We start from the raw sequence: 20,566 nt of genomic DNA on the forward strand, positions 1-20,566 counted from the left end.
TTTAATGGTGACTTAAAGATCTTTCCTTTGAAATTGTGCTTTGGTCATACACTGTTTGCTGAGGAGGGTCAGCCCATCACTGCTGATTGCAAGGATTTAAAGAACTGCAACTCCAGCTTCTGCTTGTGGATTCCCACCAAGAATTCAAGGTAGCCCCTGACTTGCTTACAAAGAAACAGGAATCCAGAAATTCCTTCCCTCAGGGCTTGCATGGCTTTGGAAGCAGCAAGGTATGCTTTGTGCAACCTCAGGACTTGAGATGAGGCCCTTTGCATTTTGCAGCAGGCCACCCCCATGGCTTTCCACTGTAACTCCCATTTGAGAAGCAGGTTCCCTGGGACTGCCAAGCTGGAGGGCCCCTAGCTGTTGTCACACCAAGGAAAAGAGCTTCAGGAAGAGCTCAGAGCAGGGCAGGCAAAGCTCAGCATCCACACTAAATCTCTGAGACACTTACGCTCCATTTTCCTGTTTGCAGACACTGCCACAAAGAATCAGAACACGACACAACTCACTGAGCAGAGAATTCACTCATTCATCTGGTTAGAGATGGGCCTTTGCTTTATTCTGTCTTTGAACAGCTAGAGTTAGGTTAGCTTGTAGAGAAAGTAGTAAAAGTTCTCTTTGAAGCTTGTCAATTTTGGGTAGATTAGGTCGGTAGCAATGAACACACCTTCAACCAAAGTGACACCCATCAGTGCTGTCCTTGCCAGAGTTGGAGAGCAAGCTGTTATTCCCCTGGGAGCTGCAGCTATTTCAGAGAATCTGCAACTTGTGTAACTTGTCCCACACAACATGCAAAAACAACATCACAACTTTATTTTCACTTTTAAATCATAAAATGCATCAAAATGTAACTGTGTGGCATTCATTTAAATTCTTTCAAATTATGGTGATTCCTAAGCCCAGGCACAGAAATATGTAGAAAGGTAGTAAGTTTAAAATCTCACAGTTTTAGACTCTGGCTAAAATCATTACAAAGCTTCAGTAGAATAAGATAGGAAGGAACTACATTTTCAGACACCTACAGTGAGCTCTATCAAGTCAGGCAGTGTATAATCTATCAGGTTAGGCTGTCTGAATATGTAATTACTTGGCATTCTAATGAACATAGGAGCCTAGGGAGCTGACACTGCATTTCATGATCTCAGAGCACTGGTCAATGTTCTTCTTTATCCTGTAGAATGTTTCCACATACTCAGAACGGCCCAGAAGTTCAACAAAATCTTCATCGTGAGTAATCACCAGCAGCTGAAAGTTGCGTTGGTGTAAGCGGCTCTTTATTATCCTACAAAGAGATATTATCCAGTGTGCATTTACCTAAATCCCATAGTAGCATCAGAGAACTTGCAAACACATAGCACAAAAACATTTCATTATTGATAACGATATGAACCATCGAGTAATCTAATGTTGATTACCCACTCTTTTTAACCACATAAAAAAACCCCTCAAATTATATAAGAAATACCTTTCTCTTTTCCAGAAAGAGAGGGAATCCAAAATTACTCACAACAAAGATATGCCAGCTTAAAATATAATTCACTACTGCCAAATGGGCATTGAAAAATACCCATTGTAAAGCACCACAAGGAGAGCTCACTTACTCTACCAGAGCATGTGCCAGGGACTCGATGTTTTCTCGGTCAAGGTTGGTTGTAGGCTCATCCAGGGCCAGAATGCCACAGTTGATACAGAATGTTTCTGCTAGAGCAAGGCGAATGATGAGAGAAGCAAGCACCTGAGGGAAAGGAAAAAACACAAAAATCTCAAGCTTCAAACTGTTTAAAGAGGACCTACACGTGACAACCTGTTTTTAATGCCATTACAAACCATGACTGAAATTTACAGAACAATGTGCTGACAGTTCACAAAATTACAGTAGCTAACTAATTACTGAAGAACTACATTGAAACTTGTAGTTTGAATTCAAAGATTGACTCTACAAAGAAGCATTCAAAATTCAGAAGACACTGGAAGTAAGGATTCTGATCTGAGGTGAAGCCACTACAAAACTGCCATTTGCATTACCCCTACACTCTGCTTGAGCCCACCCCACTGCAGCAGGTGGAAATTTGTCTGCATATTACTGAGTTACTGAACTCCTGATTCTTACTATAATGGAAGACAGTAGGATTTACCACCTTCTATGTTAGTTTTGCATCAACATACATAATCATATTTACAAGATCTCCTCAACTACTAAAAACTACAGAACACTCAATGGAAACTGTGCTGCCAAAAATATTTTCCAATTATCACAACTGCTGGCATCACATTTCATCATCAAAGAAGAATTCTCAGAATTTCAGCTAAGAAACTTGTTCAAGTTTCACTCTCATTTACATAGGACTCTAACGCAACATCCTAACCTACTCTAGGAGAGGACACATTTAATAGAACAGACAGGTGGAAACAACCCTCAGCATGTGTGGGTGTGGTTAACTGTGATGAACTCTGACCACAGGTATAGTCACAGCTGGTGTGTCATCAGGCCACTTGGCCAGTGTGTGTTATTGAAGATGAATGGACAGCCCACAGAGCTGCAAGCTGACAGCACAGGAGGAAATGCAGTGCCTGGAAGTATGGCTAGGTGTGATATTGGTGACATGAACTGAAAGGCTGTAGTCAGCAGCAGGTGAAAGCAGCATAATTTGGAGGAAGAGAGGTCCTATCAACTTAGAAGTAGATACAGTTGCAAAAAGAAGATCAAGGGCTCAGAAAGGAAAAAAAAAAAAAACCAAACAAACCAGGGAGCAAATCAATAGACCTGAAGCTGAGGTAACCTCAGTGGTAACCAGAAGAGACAAAACGGGAGGACTTGAACCTGAGGACAGAGGAAGTCAAAGCCTTCTCTCCTGCAGGGCATCAGCCTAGTGCCCATCTGAAACAATGGATTTTGGCAGCCCAAAGCAGGGTTCAGATGTTGAGTCACATATTGTGTAACACCCAGAGAGAGTGAAGGGAAATTGTACACAATAATAAATTAGAGTTGGAGCTGACTGTTGTATGGTCACTTGATACCTCTGCATTCATGTGAGTCAGTTTTCAGAATCCCTCCTGCTGTGTACTGAAGATAAAGAGCCATTCATTACCTTTTGCCCAGCACTGCATCTTCCTCGCATATCCAGTGCTGTATCTCCCTTCACCATTACTACCCTGTAATTGTAATTTCTTCTTTTGTCAGTGGCCGAGACATTCTCATCTGCATCAGAGCGAATTTCTATATATTCAATATCTGAAAATGGGAAGGAGAGAGTTCGTACATTACCAAAAATCTTGAAAAATATCATTGGATTAATGGGAGATGAGAGATATAATAAGTTGTAACAATAAAAATTCCATTCAGAACTCCCACTGATAGATCCATCTTGGAATTTAACTTTTCCAAAATGGAAGGAATGAACTCATGCACTGTCTTCTGACAAAGAAACCTAACCTTTGGAAAACACAAAAAAGTGAAAATTAACTCTATTTATCCTGCATGTTACTATATAATGTGCAATAAAAAGATTATAGTGGTGAAGAACAGATACAGCCTTTAGAATGGAACCAGCTATTTCCCAAACAAACACTTTCTTATGCAGTGCCCAATATCAAATGGATACATATGGGTAAAACTTAAAACATATTTTTACATACCTTGTCCTCTGTAAATGCTTCGCCACAGGTCGCGAATTATTTTGTTAATTTCTTCCATTTTCATGCTATGAAATGTCATTATTGCTCTTAAAAACAAAAAATGTAAACTGTTAGAGATGCAACCATGGACTGCTAAGGACTGCTAGGGGCTTTAAGGCATGTGGCAGCTCCCTTTCCATTCCCTTAATACTTTTACTAAAAACTGACAAAATACTAGTTTATTTTGGACAGAAAAGTATCTTAAGAATAACAACATGCCATTGCATAAATAATTCTATGCTCACAAGCAGCTCAGTTCTAAGAAGTAGGAAAGTAATGACAACAAATATATTTGCAGTCACTCAATGGAGAATGACTTTACCTGACTTTTAAAGAGATTCATGATTTATGTGTGAGGTTTATTTTTGGCCTGACACCAAGAAGATGAATTTGATGTTAAGCTTCCTAGAACAGGAGTGTTATTCTGGCACAGTCTGCCAACAGGGCAAACAGCAGGAAAGGAGAACCTGAAGTCTCCTCAGAGCAGAGAATTCCTATTAAAAATAATTTGTAATTACCCAAACAGGCATTGTGACAAGAAATACTTTTCAGCAGCAAGAGGAACACAGGATATCATTAATAATTTTTAATTTAATTTCTCTGGTTAACATAGTAGCATGACTTTAGTTCACTAACAGATGAAATCTTACAAAACACTCAGAAAAGGACACTGCATTTCTCGCTTGGCTTTTTACAGAAAAGCTACTCTGTAATGAAATAAATGCTCACTCACTTTATGGCAGTGTCTTCTTTCAAAAAAATTGGTGGAAATAAAATATCCTTCTGAAATGGACTTTTACATATGCTTTTTCTACCTTGGCTCTTCCACCCGATCTGGGGAATACTGAGGTATCAACTCTAATAGGTTTAGATAAGTAAAAATGAAGCGTTTTCAATTATTTACTTAGTCCCAAGAATGCATTCCTCATCAATATTTATCATAAATCTCTAAATAGAGTCAATAAAGATCATCTGATAGCATAGAACACCCAAACTGCTGGTTTTCCCAGCTACAGATACAGCTTTGGCCATTAGAGTTAGCATTTTGCCTCGCTGATTTTTCAGACGATTACCGCTAAGTGATGCTTATCTATTTTTCTTGAAATTACAAGACTGCTTTCCTGTTTAGCCTTAAATAGAAACAATAGATAATTTGATATCATAGAAAAAAAATCTAAAAAGGAAATTCTTGGAGTGCATTTCCATTACAACTGAAAGGGAAGACTTATACATGCTCTGAATAACTTAGATCTTCACATTATCAAATTTGGATTAGCTTACATTCTAATATTGTGTTTACTTTATTTAATGTTATTATCAAATCAGCTTAGAACAGAGTTCCTCTAGAATGTCCTTTCAACTTGGAAAGTTCTCATTTATTTTGTTTCTTTTCTTGACCATTATGCTCTATCTTCAACCACGTAATTACTCTTTTGTGCTCCTTTTTCCAGCACTAGTAAAGCATTTTAAAGAGAAGGCCAAAATTCCATACTTTTTCCAAGACATGGGTGTATTGAGAATTCCTACAGTGGAATTTCTCTTTTTTTCATTCCTAATATTTATCTTTCTGCCACTGAGCACCAGTTTTCTATTTCCTGAAATGTATCCACTGATTCCAAAATCCTCTCCCACTGTCCATCAAGCTGTTCACTGCTATTCCATCATTATAACCAAGCAAACAGGGTTTTTAGGGAGCCACGTTTTATTTTGTATATGGTTACCAATTTTGAGATGCCCTTTTTGCCCAGTCAGTCCAGGACTAGCAAACAGAGCTCCAGAGGAAACAGAAACAAGAACAAACTTGCTACACTTTCCATCAAATGCCAGACATGTTTCTTATGATCTTACTTTCTTTAATATAAACACAAAACCACCCACACTGGAAAAAGGCAAAAAAAAAAAAAGTCTATATTTTAATATTCTTTAAAACACAATTATTTACTTGAGAAAATGCCATGGGAAACAAGAAATCTACCTGGCATATGTTATTCATGCTAAGATATACCAGAAGATGCTAAAATCTATTGCTATAGAAATGAAAGTAGAAGGGCTCAGGTTAAAAATTAAGTATTTAAACATCGATCTCAACTTTCTTTGTATCTCTCCTACTGCTGTACTGCAAATATAAGTGCAATCAAAACTCCAAATAAGTCTTCCAGAGAATTGGGAATACAAATATCAGACTTATCTATTAAATTCCAATTATTACCATCAAAGCATTTAATATATCTACATTATAGACATTAACTCACTAATTTCCTACATCATAGCAATCCTGTAGTATACCAGTTTCCAGTATAGTTTCATTAATTTACTTAGGAAGTTATACCTTATGTTTTCTTAATATTTAAATGCCAGAATATATGAAGAGAAATTATGTATCTCAAGGAATCACATCAATTTTCTCTAATTCACCCTGGAAGACGGAAATTGAAAGCTGCTTCTGCATCAAGGTTATCAATACCAATAAAGATGAAGACATTTAAGAATCACCCTCATTTGACAATGCTTACTTATCAAGAGCCTTGTAATAAAGGTCCAGATCTTTGTTCACCAGCTCTGTTGTTCTCATGACAATCATCATGTCCCTGTATTTTTCTTCTGCATCCTTGAACTGTGGCTCTCTGAGCTCCTTTCTGAAGCGAACAATCTCCTCCTCGAAGCCACGCTGGCGGCCAAGAGCAACGTGATGGTTCCTTTTCAGAGACTCTATTTTCTCCTCCAAATGTTTCTGCTCACTGTCAAACCATAATTGATACACATGTATCTTGTATTTAGTGTTTCAAATTTTGAATCAGGGTTCTAATTTTGAGTTTGTGTTGGAAAACAGCTCATTGTATCGTATCTATAATGTCGGTAACAGTTAAAATTATAGTACTAATACCACTGAAATGAAGACACTATTGAGATAAAAATAGTTCTAAGTTTGTTAAGAATATATTCTAATCACTATTCTGAATGGGAGAAGCAAGTTGTCAAGTTCAAATGCTAAAGTGCTATATGGAGAAACAAAAAAAATTAATTTTGTAGATAGATACTGAGCAAAATAAGATGAATTACTGGGTAAGCTCCAGCATGCTAAATAAATATTTCACATGCAAGAACCAGCAAAGGCGCAAGTACTCTTCAAAAGTGTTTATTATCTAAGCAATTAGATAAACTACTGAAGTAAACATAAAATTTACTGCTGGGAACTAAGTGAAAATAAGACTGAAAATAAAAACTAAATACTCTCATCCAGAAGCATGAATGATTTAATTGTGGGTTTCTCAGTAAACATCATGAAAAGGCTTGGACTGGAACAGGTATGAGCAGATACCTCTGTTTCTAGCCAGAAGCACTGTATGATTTCACAGTCATTTACACTGTTGTCATAGGGATATGAACCAAACACAAGTGTGAAGGAGGAAGTGGTCAGCACGAATGGGGTGAAAAGAGGACCAGGACACACTAAAACACAGTGACTACAACATCCACATGTTCATTGAATCCTTGTGCAAAGCACACCATTCTTTTTTGAAGGCGCTTACTTTTTCATCTGGGGGACTTTCATTTCTCCCATCTCCTTCATAAGTTGTTTTATATTGTCTTCAACTTCTTTTAGCTCTTCATTCCGCTTCCTCAAAGTGAGATTATCCTCCAGCCACCTTTCTTGTATCTAGCTCCAAAGAAAGCAAGATGTTGTATAATGTTTCAGCATGTTGGTTATCAATTACATTGTATTGGTTCTGCACAACTCTGAAACATGCTGCAAGGATAAAGTAATTGAAAACAACAAAAATTATCACAGTGAGAACTTACCTTGTCCTAGAAATAGAGTAAAATGGAAATCAGCAGTATTATTTCATCTCTCAAACTGGAATAACACTTTGTACTGTTTACTGTCGTAAGTGAACACAAGAGTGATTCTTTTTGAGAATATTTATCCATGTTTCAACCAAGGATTTTAGGACAAGTAGTTTTAAGCAAGGATATATTTAATCAAGTCTCCTATTGCAGTTCTACAACAGTAGAGAGTAACTGAAAGGGCAGAATGGGGAAAGACATATTTCCTATAAGGAATGTAAACAGCATTTGAAACATATACACAAGAATCTAAAGTACATGATAAATCTGGAATAGCAAGCAACTTTTGGTACCTGCAGTTTGTACTTTACTTATAAAGGCAGGTATCCTCCACATAGAGATACTCCTGAAAATGCTGACTACTATCCCACCAGACTTAACTCTTAGAAACACCATCAGATAATAGAGATAAATGGTTTTTAAATTTCCACATACAAATCTCAAGACTATTTTCAGCCTAATGCATGTATAGCAACTACTGTGACTAAAAACTGATCAAATAAATCAAGAGGAAGCTAATTTCACACCACTACAGGCCTAGGCAGACAAACCAGAACTAGGAATTATTTAAACTATGCCAAGTATACTTTAAACAACATATTCACCTTTTGAGTGTCAATATCTTGTCGGGTCATTTCCATCTCTTTACTTATCTTTTCCTTCTGTTTCTCACAGGCAGCCAAACGAGAATTTACTTCATCAAGTTCAGACTCCTTTTGCTTAAGAAAGATTAAGAAAATGGCGTAAGATTTAAAAACAAAAGTACTTCTGATGCTAACTTCGTATTGACTGGTTTTTAGATTACCTTTTTATACTCTTCTTTTCCTTGTTGAATATAGTTTTCAATTTCTTTCACATATTTGTTTATATCTTTAACTTTTTCATTTATGCTATTCATCTGCAGAGAAAAGATATCAAATGAAATATGGTCTTATGTCCAAGAACAGATATGCTCTGTATCAAAGATACTGGATAACACTACCGCCAAAGTCCAATTCCTTATTGTAATTCCCTTTAGTTTTCTAATAAAGTCTTCAGCTTCTACAATCCCCAGTACATCTTACAAGCATGAAAATGTTTCCCAAAACGAATGAGGACCACTTAACCTGGGAAGAACCAGTGTGTCTCTTGGCAAGGATGGGTGAAGGTCATCTCTGCTGTTAATCTTGGGTCTATTTAGGAAGGGCTTTTGAATGCCATCAGCCAATAAATATTGCCAAATGTCCCAAGAAGTCTTTTTTCAAGACTGCCAAAGGTAAATTACAATTGAGTTCATGTCCTGACTGACACGTTCCTTTACTTCCCTAAAAGCTCTATCAATCTAAAACAACTCCTGGTGTCACTGATGTTTCTTAAAAGCAAACTCAGTACCACAGCTTCCACCCACTGAAAAACAGTATCTAATCCCATCTCACAGCTATGCCAAGAGCAAACAAACCTTCTCTTGCGTTTCTTTATTACTTGCAGTCCTTTTATTCACTAGATCCTCCTTCTCCTGCTGCAATTTGTCTAACTTTGCATCCAAAGGAAGTACCTGTTCTTCTGCTTCCTGAAAAGTAGTTTGAAAAAGTAGTTTTTATTTTTGCATTCTGGCAAAGATCAATAATTTTTCAAGCAGTAAAAAAAGTATTGTGGTTACTTGTTTCTTTTTTATGTGTATTAAAAGAAGGAAATATGAAAATATGTATTTTTAAAGTTCTGGAAATTCCTAAAGATACACAATAGCAGCACAGTATAAACATTTAAAAATCCATCCCACTGTCTAGGACTAGAGACAATATTAAGTATGACAAGATTATTATTATTTCAAGGTCAGCAAAGCTAAGGGTTAGACAACTGAGAGTATTTCTCACCTTGATCTCTCTGCACAAGGACTGAACCTCAGTGGTTAACTCCACAGTCTGCTCCTCCAGCTGCCGCCGCCGCTGCATGCTGCTGACAATCTGCAGCTTCTCTGCCTTGAGGTCATTAACTGCACTCTTCAGCTGCTGAATCTGGCTTTGCTGGTCCTGCTTGTGTTTCTGATTTAACTCAATTTTACTAGTAACTGCAGATGAAAGCAAACAGAGTCAACCTGCTGTTAAAACCATTATTGTAATCCTTATGAAAATTCATCTCTAGATTAAGCTGGTATGACCCCAAAAACCAGTAACAAGCAACTAGGAGAATACATAAAATAAATAAACCAAAATTTTAATGGCAAGAATTTTGGAACATTACTTTTAGTATAAAAATGAAGTAACAGGTTTGTAGGACCTACCTGTATCCCACAGGTGTTTTTTCTCTTGTTTTTCTTGGCTTACTTGAAGCACAGTTCTACTTAAATTGACTCCTAGCAGCTTAGCCTCCTGCTGAGCAATTTTCCGTTCAACATCCCTGATATCAGTCTGAAAGTATGAGGAAAAGTACCATTACTACTGCATTAGCCTTTAACAATGTATTTTTTCACCTTTGGCACATAAGAACAAGCTCAGGGCTTGGGCACTCAAGAACTTCCAATTTACCTTCCCTTGTAGAGCAATGTCACATCATTAGCAGTAGGATTATGTCAGCTGCTAGGAACTGGAATTCCTAACTGTGGATGGAATCAGCCAATAAGGATGCACAAGCCTTTAACATCCCCAGACCACTTCAGTTCAGCTCCATGTGCAACCTGTGCCTCCAACACTGGAATTGCTGGAGCCTCAGGAGATGCTGACATCACCCTGTGACATGCTCTCAGTCCTCTGCCTGGCCTCAGGTTCCCTAATTGCTCCTCTGAAGGTTCTCAGTCGAGCAAAGATTTCATCTTGGTAATAAAGGCATGAAGACTGCTCAAAATGGTCTCCTATGCCAGGATAATAAAAAGTGCGGGATTTCTCTTTCCCTTTACCATATAATCAGATGGCACAGAACCAGGAAACACAGGTGAGATGGTAGGAATACAGTGACCTATAATGACTATGAGGACTGAAAACAATTAGGTATACTTGTGGTTGTGCTCAGTTCTGGATTACACCTCTTTTTTCAGTTAATATAGCACAGAACTGAATCAGAACTCAAGGGACTCTGTGATGCTCAAAAAAACCCCAAACTTGTAAACTGAAGTTTATTAGTACAAGAGCACCTACGTTATACTGTCTTTGGAAGTATTTTAAAATAAGACCTCAATGTTCTGTCATATTACTGAATAATTATATATTTAAATGCAAGGGAGTATCATTTTATGTACTAAAAAAGTTACCAAAGCATACCTGATACCTTTCCATCAGAGTTATATCCTGTAAACGTGCCTTGGCACCTTCTTCCTCAGACAAAGCTGCCTGGAGGAGTGATTCCTGTTCTTCTATCTCACCCTTCAGGCCTGTTAAATCTCTGTTTGCATTCTGGATCTTGTTCCTCAGGTCTGGAATTTCCTTATCTTGGAGTTCAACTACAGTACGCCTTCAATAAAATATAAATCCCTAAAATTTCCCTTGTCAGAAACAGCAGCATAAATTGAAGACATTCAAGATCACAAAATCCATTATATGATTTAGTAGTGGAAGACTAAATTTAGCTAAAATAGTATCCCCTTAACCTTGCCCACATTTAACTAATCTTATGTTACATACCCAGCTAAGGTAATACATCCCTCATTTTAGGTGAGATTATACAAACAAGCAAACAGAACCTCTTTTGGTTTTTAACTTCATTACAGCAAGTGCTCAAGAGAAGGTACAAAGCACTAAACAAGAGTGCCCTCTTGTGAAGGAAAACTCTACCCTCGTATGTCCTCAAATTCACTCAAAATATTTATCCCAACAATGACATTTTGAAATTAATTAACCAGCCCTAGAATAAAGCCTTCTTGATGTCTGCATAGTTTTTAATAACCAAAACCCACACATTTGAAAGAAAACAGCCTGTAGCAATATGGTTTCCTAAGCACTTTACCGCAGTGGTTTAAGACTCATCATTTCATCACGTTTTTTCTCTTTTCTTTTAAGCTCAGACTCCGTTGACTTCAGTTTGTCTGGGGCAAGCCGCAGTTTAGACTGCAGATCACTAATGACATCCTGCAGTTCAGCCTCTGTCTGAAAAACTCTTTGGCAAACTGGACAACAAGACTGGCTCTCCTCCGTCAGTTGTGTAATGAACTGTGAATAAACTGCAGTGGCTCCAGCAAGCACAGCTGGGTGAAAAACAAACAGAAGACTTAGTTGGAAAACCAGTGCATAGTCAGTTAAATTAGTATTTCAGGGAAAAAAAGTAAAGCTATACACGAATTTACCTCGCTGTTTGGAACTTTTTTCAATTTCATCTTGAAGTTTGTTCAGGTCACTGTCAAAATCTTGACTTCCACAAACATCAAAAAGTTTTGCTTCATGACTGGACAACTGGGCTTCTTTTTTTTTTAGCTCATTACTGGCATAAGTTTTATCATATTCTACTGATGCCAGTTGCTTGCTGAAATATTAATGCAGAAACACTTTTATTACCTAAACGCAAAGATTTAGACTGTTTAAGCAAAACCAAAAACCATGGAAAGGTAATCTGAAATTGGAATTATAGAACTATTCATCAATTCTTCTTTATTGATTTTTCACGTGATCTAGAGCATGAACTTTTTATTCATCCAAGTACAGCATAAGTATTTAATTTTAAATCCCTTCTGTTTTCTAGATGATTACTGACAAGAAACTTCCTACTCTAATTGTTTTATATAATCAAATGAAACCAAGAACAGGTAATCACACATGAATTTGTGATATAGTCACTAGCCACTCTGTGACTTATCAAAAAATCAGAAAACCAGCAATTTCCAGCCCCAGGCACATTCATTCAGCTATAATTAGTACAAACAACTAAGGGTGTTCCAGATCACTATTTTGCTATCTGCTTTTAGTGCTGCCTTTGACACACTACAAATGTTGTGATTTTATTAACTAGCACAAACTGTATCACAGGCACTCTGCAGGATGTTTTCTCTGATTTTGCAGATAACTAAATAAACACTAATGAATTAATGTAAAAAGTATTTTGGACATATGAAACTTTCCAACACTTAAATTCATAATTACATAAAAACTTATGGAGAAATAATCTCTTAAATTAATACCTACTTCAGATTTGCAAGAGTATCCCTTGTCTGATTAATCTTTTTATTTTTACCATGAAGCCAGTCTTCAAGTTGTTTTTTATTGGGAAAGTATCCCAGCAGTGATGTTAGTTCCTCAGAATGTCTTGACTTGACTTTTCTAATCTGATCTTCTTTCTCTGCCTGGGAAAATGAAGCACTTTAAATGAAATTTTCCTATCTTCAGGTTTATAACTGTCAATGCATTTATTAAGCTAATAGCTTCTAAGAAATCAGAAGCTCTATAACTGATTGTTGATAAACACCTGAAAAATACACAAATGTTGGAGCAACTGTATCAATTTCATGTCCGTCTCTTATGAGATATTGATAAAAACATTACTTTGTCTTTCTTCAGCATCTCCATTTGGGTAATTGTTGTGGTGTGTAGATTCAACTGCTCCATCTCTTGATCCAACCTCCTAAGAGCTTTGTCCAGGTTTATTTTCTCATTTTGCAGAGTCTGTACCTCCCGTTCCAGTGTTTCTACATTGCTGTTCCTCTCAGCCTTCTCCAGTTCATGTTCCTATACAAAAAATAAAAGCCCAGAAGACATAAGTAATTACAAAATTCAATAAAGTTCCAGGTAAAGGAAACAGAAAAAAACTATTTAGCTACCTGGCTGCAGTATCAGGAGCTATTACAGGAATAACACAAGATTTGTAAATAATAAATGCAAAAGGACAAAGGCTGTGACTGGTGTGGGGCAAGAAAAGCCCCAGACAGACACTGTATGCAGTCTTGGAATGCAGCACTGCCCCATCTTGTTCTTGCATTTACCAGAAGCTCACTCATACTTGGTCTGATTGTCTATATTTTAGTATCTACTGTATATTAAATTTGGAATTACCCTAGTGAGGAGGCTAGAAAAAACACTGTCAAGCAGAATTCATATACTGCTAACAAACATAAAGTATTTGGCTACAAAGGCATAAACAGCTCTTCAGCTGGAACATAAAATGTTTTAAATTTTCTTCATCAGATAAAACACTATAACCAACTAGTCCATGTCACATGCAAGTTATCTCCAAAAATGTAGGTATTATGGAACTTTCCATTCAAAGTTTCTGGCCCAATAATTTGAGAGTAACCAATCTCCTAACTGCCAGCTGTGCTATTACCCTGTTTTCAACTCACCAAGCAGAAGCAGCACATTCTATGTGGGGACTGTACAAAAACAAGGTGGTGAACAGACCCTGCCCCAAAGGGTGCGCTGTCTGAACAGACAAAGCATACAGGGTATTAAAAGGGCAAAAACACACCTGAAAGAGTAAACATCAAGGGGGAGGTTATGGGTTTTGGTGTATTTTTTTAATCATAAAGCCACAAGTTTTTTCTTCAAGCTTCTATAATTTCTTTAATTACACACTAACTTACCATCTTGCCAATCTCCTCATCCAACTCACTAATCCTGTCTGAAAACCCCTCCAACTGCTGCAATTCACATTTGACATTCTTCAGCTCTGCTTGTTTCTTATTTTGAATGTCTGATTTCAGGTCAATGGTTCTTTCTAATCCAGTTTTCTTGTCTCTCATTTCATCTATCTGTTTTTGTTTCATTGCTTCTTTCTGTGCAAATTCTCTCTGAAAGAAGATCAGCAATAATATATTCATTATTTTTTCACAGGAAAATATTTTAAAATACTTTTTCACACTAGTGTGCCAATATTCACCACAGTAAAACACTGAAATACTGTGAAAACTACAACTTGTCCAAAATTATCTGTTGAAATGTTTTTGATAGGAATGCAGATGCATCATACCAGTAGCATCCTGTATGTAGCAACTCCATTTTGAACATGACTTCAACAAAAAGTTGTTTATTTTTAAACCAGGTGCCCACTGTAATTCTTCCTCATGTTTTTAAGCTTACCAGTGATCCACCTGCATGAGGACTGCTAGAGGAACCTCTCTGATGAACTGCCTGTTCAATAGCCGTGGTGACCACTCCTAATTCCAAAACTAATTTCAATGGAAAGATGACACATAACCAAGAATTCAAGAAAAAAAACCAGCTTCAGTTCCCCCTCACCAACACTTTCTCCCAGCACCATAAAGACCCAAATGCACTGATGAAACACCAATGGCCTATACAAATTACACTACTTAAACAACAAAATTCTTACCATCATCCGATTTGCAGCTTCTGTATCTCTGTCCTGCCTGTCCTTCACCAGCCTGCGAAAACTGGCAATGTGCCTTTCAGTGAAAGGTGCTCGCTCAAACCCATCTAATTCCAGCTGTGCTGCCAGAGACTGAATTAGGGAATCCCTGGTCACAATGTGCTCCTGGTGACGGTCTGCCTGCAGTTGAAGACGACCTCCACAAAAAGAAAAAGTGACATAAATGTTCAAAAACTGAGGCAGAAGACATGCTTAGGATTCAAAACCAGTTTAAAGCCTTTGAAACCTTGAAGTATTTTTCAACAACACAAAAGCTATGGAATATGAAGCTATAGGTAGGGATTGCTATTTCAGGTAAATAAATTTTTATGAATTAAATAATAATTCAAAAGTAAACCCTAAAACCACTAAAAATATTATTCTGATAAAAAAAACAAAGCCTGAATGTATTTTATATAAGCATGTATTCTGTATCTCAACTACTACAGCTTTGCTGAAATTCCCATAATCCATCAAAAAAGGATACACAATTGAAAGAACATTAACTTAAAGCCCTCTGACTTGTCCCCAGTCCCCACAGGAGGCATGGAGAATGCCAGGCATTCAGCTTTCATGCTTTTTCTCTGTTATATGACAAAATGTACTACATGTTGTAATTATAGCTCAGAAAAAATGTTAGAAACTCCAGGAGAAAAAGACCTAAACTTCTCCACCAGCAATCTCCCACCCCACTGTGCAGGTGAACTTGAACTAACACACATTTTAGGAGTTTTGTCCGGTTCAGATCACTTCAATTATCAGTAGTTCCATTTCAGATTTAATTACATTAGAAAACATACAAGACTATAAATGAAGTCTAAAATACCTCGTTCAATAAGCAGCTCTGACTTCTCACTGTTGAATCTCTGGCACTCTTTAGTGGCTCTCTCTAAATCACGCTTACAGTCCAACAATCTCTTCTCCTTCTCCTTCACTATTCTCTGGTGGTTCTGGTACCTATCCCTTAGATGTTCATCTGTTCCTTGAAAAACCTGTACACCACATACAGATTTCTAAGTCAACTACTGATGTTTTAAAAATGTATCGGTTTTAGCACAACCGAATTAAAGAAATAAGAGTTTAAACACCTCACATGCAGAATTTCTAAAATAGACATACAGAGGGAAAATCTTCAGCGAGCAAAACTGGAAAACTGTTTTTCTTAGACTTATAAAGTAAAATAATCTAAGTTTTTTGTCATAAAGGCAACCTTTTCCATCTTCAGTTGCAGATCTTGATTATCTTTTTCCATCTGCCGCTTCCTGCTCTCGAGGGCCTTCACTTCATTGTCCAACCTCATTACTTTTGTGAGATTCTGTTCAACCACTGCCAGAGAGTTCTGCAAAAGAATGTGGTAAGTAAAATATCTCCTCAGTTTATGAACCCCATAATCAATTATTTTAAGTGCAAAACCTCCAGTTTCATTCAATATGTTTATAAAATAGGGAATGCTAAGCTTTAGTTTGGTTTTTGATTTAGTTTTAGCTTAAAATGGTTTTAGATGCCAGCTAAATTTCAGAGAGATTTTAAACTGACAAAAACCCAATACTGCTACAAGAATTCTATTCTTAACCCTTCAATGTCTGTTTACAGATTAGAGCTACATCTGCCAGGTGAGTTGAGGTATGCTGGATTCTGCTGCAGGGCAAAGGATTAGATACAAAAGTGCAAGACTTTTAACCAATCCACCTTTCACTTCTTTTATTGTTTTGTCTTAAAGTATTAACATAATCCTCGTGGAAATTACCTTTAGAGGCTCAAGCTGGTTCTCAATTGATACTACATTCTCCTTAGAAGCAGCCAGTTGAGCTTCTCTGTTGCTGAGATGATCCTGGATTTCCTGTGCTTTCTCTTTATTCTGTTTCAGATATTTCAGTTCTGTCTGACACTCTTTTACTTTCAAGCTTTGTTTCAGTCGTACCTGACGCAGAGCTTCGAGTGCTTTGATATACCTTTAAAAAAAGCAAAATTTCAGCTGCTTTGACAATACAGCAATGCTGATGTATGAAGCAATGCCTTAGACATTTTTATTAACGTTTATGTTATGAGAAGACATTTTTTACTTAGTTTTTATTAAATTACAGTAAAGGGAAAAACCTTGTTGCTGAAAAGATCTCGTCAAATTTTTGTTTCAGAGCCTTCCCTTCACTTAACGGCCAGTTGGATTCTTCTTGGTGACAGAAAATGACATTGTTAAGCACAGATTTGGAAACACCAAGGGCGCTGATCATTTCCCGATCTATTTCAGCACACTTGGAACTCAGACTGACCTTCTCACCATGCCTGTGGAGACAAAGAAAATCCCCAAAGAAGTTACTGGCACCTCCTTCAAAAAGTGAACTGCATTTTAACATTATAACCGAATTGTAACATCCCCATTCAAAAAAAATTTAACAAGTAACAATTTTTAAGCACAAAATTACCATGCTCAAAGGCATTTAACACTGCCAATTTTTGAAGTCAGACTATTGCACATATTAGAACTCTGAGGAACCACCAGAGGGGGCAGGACAGCTCTTGAGTTAAAGGAATATACATAAACGGTGGAGATGGGAGTTAAACATGGGCCAAAAATGATGCGAAACTGAAAAGGGTAGTAAAGGAAGTAAAGCCTACAGACTCCACACAATGATACTTTCAAGCTGTACCCTACAATCACGGAATCATGGAATGATTTGGGTTGGAAACGTCTGTATCACCCATCTCATTCCCTCTGCCACGAGCAGGGATGCTACTCACAGAACCAGGCTGCTCCAAGCCCCATCCACCCTGGCCTTGAATATTTCCAGAAATGGGGCAGCCACTGCTTCTCTGGGCAACTTCTGCCAGTGCCTCACCATCCTTATTACCAATAAAGTTTTCAATAAATGCAAGTCAACAGATATAAGTATTTCTTAACACCATGGCTATCAGATGTGGGATTTTTTCAATCACCTAACAGATAAAGTAATGAAACTACACATCTTTATAATCTAAAAGCACTAGTAGCTATGTCAAGGGATATATTATTTAATTTTCTCTTATCTCATGCATAAAAATATACCATGTCCAAACCTATCTTCATGCCAAAGTAAGAAGAAACACTTGACAACTTACTTTGTTCTAGTAATGACAGATTCCAGTGTTTTAAATTCTGGAGTCTTGCCTTTCTGGGTACAGACCATGGAGCGCTGGACAGCCATGACCTCCCCATTGACATCACGGAACTGCAACCGAATCTGCGCTCTAACGTCGGTTTCATTGGCAACCTTTGGTAGAAGCAAAAAAAAAAAACAGAATGAGGGGAATTCTTCTCAGCATCCCAATGAATATATGCCTCTCCAGCTGTGGAGCATGTTCTAATCACCCCCAGCTCTCTGCTCTTCCTCATTTCAGCTCAAGGCTGGCTATGACTCGAGCATCCCTATTTTATTCACAGCCTGAGTGCAGTGGAGTATTTTAGTTAGGCATAAACACACATTGCACCTAGTCATTATGACTTACCTTTGGATCATGAACAAATGTTTTCCCTTTGGTGCCAGGAGGAAAATCACCAGTGGATATATATTTAAGACATTCAATGATAGTCTAAGAAAACAGAAGAATACAGTTATAAAGACAAATTTAGAGTAACCAAGATGGACTACAGGCACATCCACAGTAACAGCCCAAACACTTACAAATGAGTTAGAGAAATAAAGAAAGAGAAATAACATTTTAATTTTTGAGTACCATAAAAATATGATACTTTGCAAAAGCAGTTTTAATCAGGATCTGGATCAATTTGCTATGAAAAATATCAACTAGCGCTCTGCAAATTCCAGGCATGAAAGCAGATTTCTAGTAACACTAAACAACATGCTATTTATAGCAAACAGCATAACTTTTGCAATATTATTAAATACCTTTCTGCAGAAATTATTATGCACATGTTATGCCCTTCCAGACCTATTTACAGCTCAAATCCAAACATAAAGTGAGGCTTACCGTTTTTCCTGCACCATTTGGTCCCACCAAAATAGTTAATGGATTAAAGAAAGTGATAATTTGTTTGTCTTTATCTTCTACCCCGAAACTCCTCACTCCAAGGATACTCATTTTTTCAATCCTCGACATTTCTGCTGAACAACTTCTGTTCCAAAGTCAAAGGTGAAAACACTGTAAATCCTGTAAAACAGAGCTTTGTGAAAAATCCAGTAGGCAGAAATCACAATAGCCTGCTGAAATCTGGCTAAACACCTATACAAGCAAGTAAAGCCTACATACTCCATGCAATGATACTTTCAAACTGTACCCTACAATCACAGAATCATGGAATGACTGGATCATGGATCATATATGATGAATATATTTAAAAACACAGCTAAGGCTCTTCACTTACTGTTCAACGTACAAAACATTTGAAGGCAAAACCTTATTTATTTCAAACTGAGAAATCAATGAATTTCAAGCTAGGCACCACACTATGTATCATGAAATCAAACACGACAGCCCCAAATAACCTTTTATTCCACTTCCCAAACACTAAGCAGGTGCCCTCAGAATGCCCCAAACACAAGAGAAGGCCCAGTATTTTTTCCCCTTTGACAAGCCACTGTTGTACTGCAACAGCCAACACTGTGCAAGCTTTGCCAATGCCAGTTTCTCACAGGCATATCCAGCACCAGACCCAGCACCTTGTCCCAGTTCGCGCTGCCAAGAGGCAGACCCGAGCCCTCCCTGGCCATGGGGCTGTGCAGGGGTGGGAGCTGCCCCGGGCACTGGCGAGGTCTGGGGGAGGCAGCTCGGCCCGCAAGGCCCGTCCCGACCCGCGGCAAACACGCCTGTGTGCTGTGTGGGCTCCGGGGGTGTTCACGAGCCCGACAGCTCGGGCTCGGCCCTCCCGCGGCTCCTCCGGGGGTGCCCGGCGGGGCTCGGCCCGGGAAAGGGCATTTCCTGCCGAGGCAGAGGTGGCAGCGGGGCTTTCCCGCCCGGAGCTCCGCGCCGCGCCGGGGGCGGACGTTTTCCAGGGAGACAGCCCTTCCCCCACCCGCCGCCGGAGCGCAGCGCAGCCCAGCCGAGCCGAGCCGAGCCGAGCCGAGCCGAGCCGAGCCGAGCCGAGCCGAGCCCGCCGCGGCACCGCGCCCCCGGCCCGGCCGCCCCCTCGGCCCCGTCCCCGCGGTCACCTCCGCTCGCCGCCGCCGCCGGCCCGCGCCCCGGCAGCCCCCGCGCCCGGCCCGGCCCCGCCATGGCGGCCCCGCCCGCCGCGCTCGCACCGCCCCCCGGGCCGCCTGCGGCCGGCTGCGCGCCGGCAGGGCCCTGCCGGGGCTGCGGCGGCCTCTGAGGGCTCGGGAAGGAGCGATGGCGTTTGGAGGCGGTGTCGTGGTTTAAACCCAGCTGGAAATCACAGAATCACAGAATAAGCTGAGCTGGGAGGGACCCACAAGGGTCATCGAGTCCAGCTCCCGCCCTGCGCGGCGCCTTTCCTAAGAGCCGCATCATCTGCCTCGAGCCTTGTCCCAGCGGCTCTTCAGCAGTGTCGGGCTGGAGGCTGTGACCACTGCCCTGGGCAGCCTGTTCAGTGCCCAGCCACCCTCCGGGTGAAGAGCCTTCTGCTGATACCCAGCATAAACCTCCCCTGACACAGCTTCAGGCCATTCTCTCATGACCTGTCACTGTCCACCACGGGGAAGAGATCGGTATCTGCCGCTGTACCCTGCTGCAAGATGTGCCCTCAGTCTCGTCCAGGGTGAACAGACCAAGTACCCCCAGCTGCTCCTCGTATGGCTTCTTCTCCAGACCCTTCCCCATCCTCATTGCCCTC

The 20,566-nt window shown here is 39.2% G+C and overlaps 1 protein-coding gene across 1 annotated transcript; it reads right to left on the bottom strand.

The window, feature by feature from the left end:
- Window positions 1–793: 793 nt before the first annotated feature.
- On the bottom strand, window positions 794–20,010 carry RAD50 (RAD50 double strand break repair protein). Its single transcript, XM_068205670.1, has 26 exons — window positions 20,000–20,010; window positions 18,751–18,932; window positions 18,268–18,351; window positions 17,881–18,032; window positions 16,882–17,067; window positions 16,532–16,736; window positions 15,995–16,123; window positions 15,611–15,776; window positions 14,749–14,942; window positions 14,000–14,206; window positions 12,966–13,148; window positions 12,609–12,766; window positions 11,777–11,952; window positions 11,440–11,677; window positions 10,758–10,947; window positions 9,785–9,911; window positions 9,378–9,571; window positions 8,963–9,073; window positions 8,330–8,422; window positions 8,130–8,243; window positions 7,209–7,336; window positions 6,192–6,416; window positions 3,640–3,725; window positions 3,093–3,235; window positions 1,605–1,738; window positions 794–1,285 (listed from the first exon to the last, which is right to left on the bottom strand). The coding sequence occupies exons 2-26, from the start codon at window positions 18,877–18,879 to the stop codon at window positions 1,099–1,101; spliced, it is 3,939 nt and encodes a 1,312-aa protein (XP_068061771.1). The 5' UTR covers window positions 18,880–18,932; window positions 20,000–20,010; the 3' UTR covers window positions 794–1,098.
- Between the last annotated feature and the right edge of the window lie 556 nt (window positions 20,011–20,566).

Source organism: Anomalospiza imberbis, chromosome 15, assembly GCF_031753505.1.
Source record: "Anomalospiza imberbis isolate Cuckoo-Finch-1a 21T00152 chromosome 15, ASM3175350v1, whole genome shotgun sequence".
Classification (NCBI taxonomy): Eukaryota; Metazoa; Chordata; class Aves; order Passeriformes; family Viduidae; genus Anomalospiza; species Anomalospiza imberbis.